The 3334-nt window shown below is 54.1% G+C and overlaps 1 protein-coding gene across 1 annotated transcript; it reads right to left on the bottom strand.

Moving 5' to 3' along the window:
* Positions 1–187: 187 nt before the first annotated feature.
* SHISA2 (shisa family member 2) lies at positions 188–1828 on the bottom strand (the record flags this gene model as incomplete). The annotated part of the gene is made up of 1 exon (XM_010572802.1): positions 188–1828. A coding segment is annotated over one exon (663 nt), but the record flags the coding sequence as incomplete, so codon positions are not given.
* Positions 1829–3334: the final 1506 nt, after the last annotated feature.

The following is a 3334-nucleotide window of genomic DNA, read 5'->3' as shown; positions in this document are numbered from 1 at the left end:
CCTTATTTTTAAATACAGCTGTGCCTTCCTCATCCCCTGCCCCACGGGTAAAGAAGAAAAGGGGATGGGTTTCAAATCTTTGCCAGCCCCTCTGCATCCTGGTTGGGGCGGCTTTGTGTGACCCCCACCAGCATCCCCCCACAACGGAGCAGGGCTGGGGACTCGGAGGGGGCTGGCGGGGGAACAAAGCCTGTTTTCCTACGGTCAGACTCGATCGCGAGCAGGGTTTGGGGCTGACAACTTCGCGCGCATTCACACGGGTTTACTGTTTCATGGCAAGTGAGGTTAAATCAGGCATGTTCGGAGTCACAGTACGACCTTTCTCTGCAACGGCAGTTTCAGCTCAGATGCTGCTAGCTGCACCAAAAGCTTTGCTGAGCGTCAGGAAGAACAAGCACCTCGTACCTTGTTTTTAGTAAAAAGTTCACAAAGATAAAGTCTGCGCAAACCACCACGGCGTCCTGATCTTGAGGCAAAAGCAAATCAAGAGGGGTTTCAAGTGCACTGGAAGGAAGAGCCAAATAATTCACACTCTTCTAATTTCTACATAAATACCAGGGACAAGGAAAATTGGTCTTTGCAAGACTAAGCCTTTCATGGCACTTCACCCCAAACCGGGGGTGCGTAAGAAGCCATGGGGGCTGGTACCAGCACCCGGCACACAGGGATTGCACTGTTTGGCTCTCGGTTGCGACTGATTGTCTGTAAAGCAATGGGAAATGTCATTAAGGAGCTGGGAGAAAAGAGGTTTCTTAAGAAGTACTGCGGTCTTGTACAGTGTAACAAAACTCTTTCTACGAATTAATTAGGCAAATACTTCTGACCATGTCATACCTGAAGGGCACTTAATGGCTCCGGCATTTATCTCGCAAGTACAGCGATCTGAAATACATATGCATTTTCAGCGTAATCCTTCGCCACTGTAAATCATGCACTGGAATGAGAGCGTATCTGGCAACGTTAATTCAGAGATATCATCCTACAGTTTCTGGCAATGGACCCCGATGAAAATAAATGGTTTATAAACACTGTCTGACATGCATGAGCCTTTCAAAATTATTTACAAGCGATGTTCTGGGAGCTTCGTTCCGAGGAAGTATTTCTCCTCTGTTCAGTTTAGATATTAAAACCTGCCGTGTGGGGAGGGGGGAGGAAGGCGCCGGCGCTACACAGTCACAGCCGGGTACATCTTCTGTTCGCTGGTGGCGTGCGGGTAGGGAGACTGGATCTGCCTGTAGCCGCTCTGCAAACCATCGAGGAAGGGGGGGACCGGGGTCAGCGGCATCGAGTCGTGCTGCACAGCGTAGCCCACGTACTGGGGGTGCAGGTACTGCCCCTGGTGCGGCACGATCTGGGTAGCCTGCTGGCAGTTCAGCACCGAGAAGTTGGTCGGCATGTTGACGTAGACGTTATTCATGGTCCCTTCTGGCAAACAGCAGTTGGTCTGGGACCGGGTCGGGGGGGCTCTGGCCCCCGAGTTGGCGCTGGAGCTGGAGCTGGCGGCGGTGCTCGACTGGCGGGAGGAGGAACCCCGGGAGGTGCTGGCACTCGGGATCATGGGGATCGTCTCCATCAGGCGGGTGCCCCCGGGGGCTCGGCTCTGCTGGGGCTCCTGCTTGGGCCGCAGGCATCTGCAGCAGCAAGCCGCCACCAGCGACCCCAAGATGATGAAGGCGACAAATACAGAGCCAACGATAAGGAACGGCACGTAGATGGGCACTGCAACAGCAAGGAAAACATCGTCACTGGGGTCAGGGACAAACCTCAGCAGCTCTGGCAAAAGCCCCCCCCCCCGACCCCAGCCAAGCCCACCTCCCCCCAGCACAGGTCAAGGGGAGTGAGCACTAAAAGCTGTGTCTACGGCTGAGCGTTTTACACAGGGAAGATGAAAAGGGCTACTAAAACCAATGGCTGGAGTTTCCAAAAGCATCTTTAAAGTTATTAGCGGAGAGGAAAGCCCACACCCCGCGCCTCGATGGAGGACAGCTCGCTCCCATCAACGGTGGTCAAGTCCACATCAACCACCGCTCCACATTTCACCAGCTCTTGTCTCCGATACACCCTCCTAGAAAAATCAGGCAAGAGACCGCTGGGTTTGAACAGTGCCATAGGGAGATACTTCGGGCAGGATATCTGCCCAGGAGCACAGGGCGGTCAAACCCCGGTGCTGCATCGCATCCCTCCCCATCACCAGCCCTCTCTGACTGCTGGCACCCCTTGGGGCAGGGAGAGAGCCAGGCGGTGACGAGGCAGCCATCACGGGGGCTCTGCCACCCCGCAGCCCCCAGGATGAGTGTCCGGCCACTCTGTGCTTCAGCCCTGGGTTTAGGGAGAAACCACGCGCCAAAGGTTCACTACCAGCAGACCTTGCGAGGCTTAGAGAAGGGACATCAGGGCAGGAGGAGTGAGGGTGGGCGAGGGGTGGGAGCAGAAGGTTATGGGTGATGCTTTAGCGGTGGGGTTGGGAGCTCAACAAGGCGGACAGTGAACACCATCCTCAGAAGGACCTGGGCTCCGATTACTCTGCACTCCCAGGGAAAAAGCTGTTTTCTCTGCCTCAGTAAGAAATCTGCATCGATGCATCTGGGAGTTAAGGAGGGGAGAGTGCCTTCCTCCAGCGCTCGCGAACGCTCCAGGCAACATGCCTTGGGCTTCATCATTTCCACTGAAACCCGGCAGCCCGAAGACCCGGGCAGGGCTGCAGACCCCTGCCTGACTAGCACTAACACAGCTGCTGCCAACGACGTGCCCTGGCACAGCAGCTGCCCCTCCTGCAAGTTAACCAGTGCCAGCGCGGAGTGACAGCTCCTGAACCTGCTGAACAGTAACTATTAATGAAGAAAATTAATTGTTAAGAAAAATGCCTTGTCCTCAGAACTGCAAAAAGGGGTTTATCTGTCCGCTCAAGTCGGAACGCCTCCTTGCACAGCTGATGACACAGAGCAAGTTATAACCAAAAGGCCACATTTCCTCTATTATTTTAGCACTTTCTAAACAAAAGGCTTGCAAAGAATTGTCGCTACTTCTGCGCCTGGCGCTGCAGCAGCTCTTGAGCAGGTGCACGCACTTGCTACAGACTGTAACATGCAAGTTTTCCGAGAGCAAGTCTGTCCTAATTATAACATCACTTCGGGCTACTCCTAGTGCGTTCAGCACATGTGGATGGCAGCGAGGGCGCTGGGAAGCCGCGGAGGCGTTTTTTTGAAACAACAGCAGTGGAAAGACTTGAGTTTATCCTCGAAACTCAACCGTCTGGTAAAAAGCAGTCCTATGCAGGGAAGGAATGTGTGCTGGAAGAACATAGAAAATTAGAGCGGGCGCCAGCTAGAAGTCG

Source organism: Haliaeetus leucocephalus, unplaced genomic scaffold (assembly GCF_000737465.1).
Source record: "Haliaeetus leucocephalus isolate CR32 unplaced genomic scaffold, Haliaeetus_leucocephalus-4.0 Scaffold351, whole genome shotgun sequence".
Lineage (NCBI taxonomy): Eukaryota > Metazoa > Chordata > Aves > Accipitriformes > Accipitridae > Haliaeetus > Haliaeetus leucocephalus.
The sequence above is the reverse complement of the archived record's forward strand: the minus strand, read 5'-3'. Positions and strand labels throughout refer to the sequence as shown.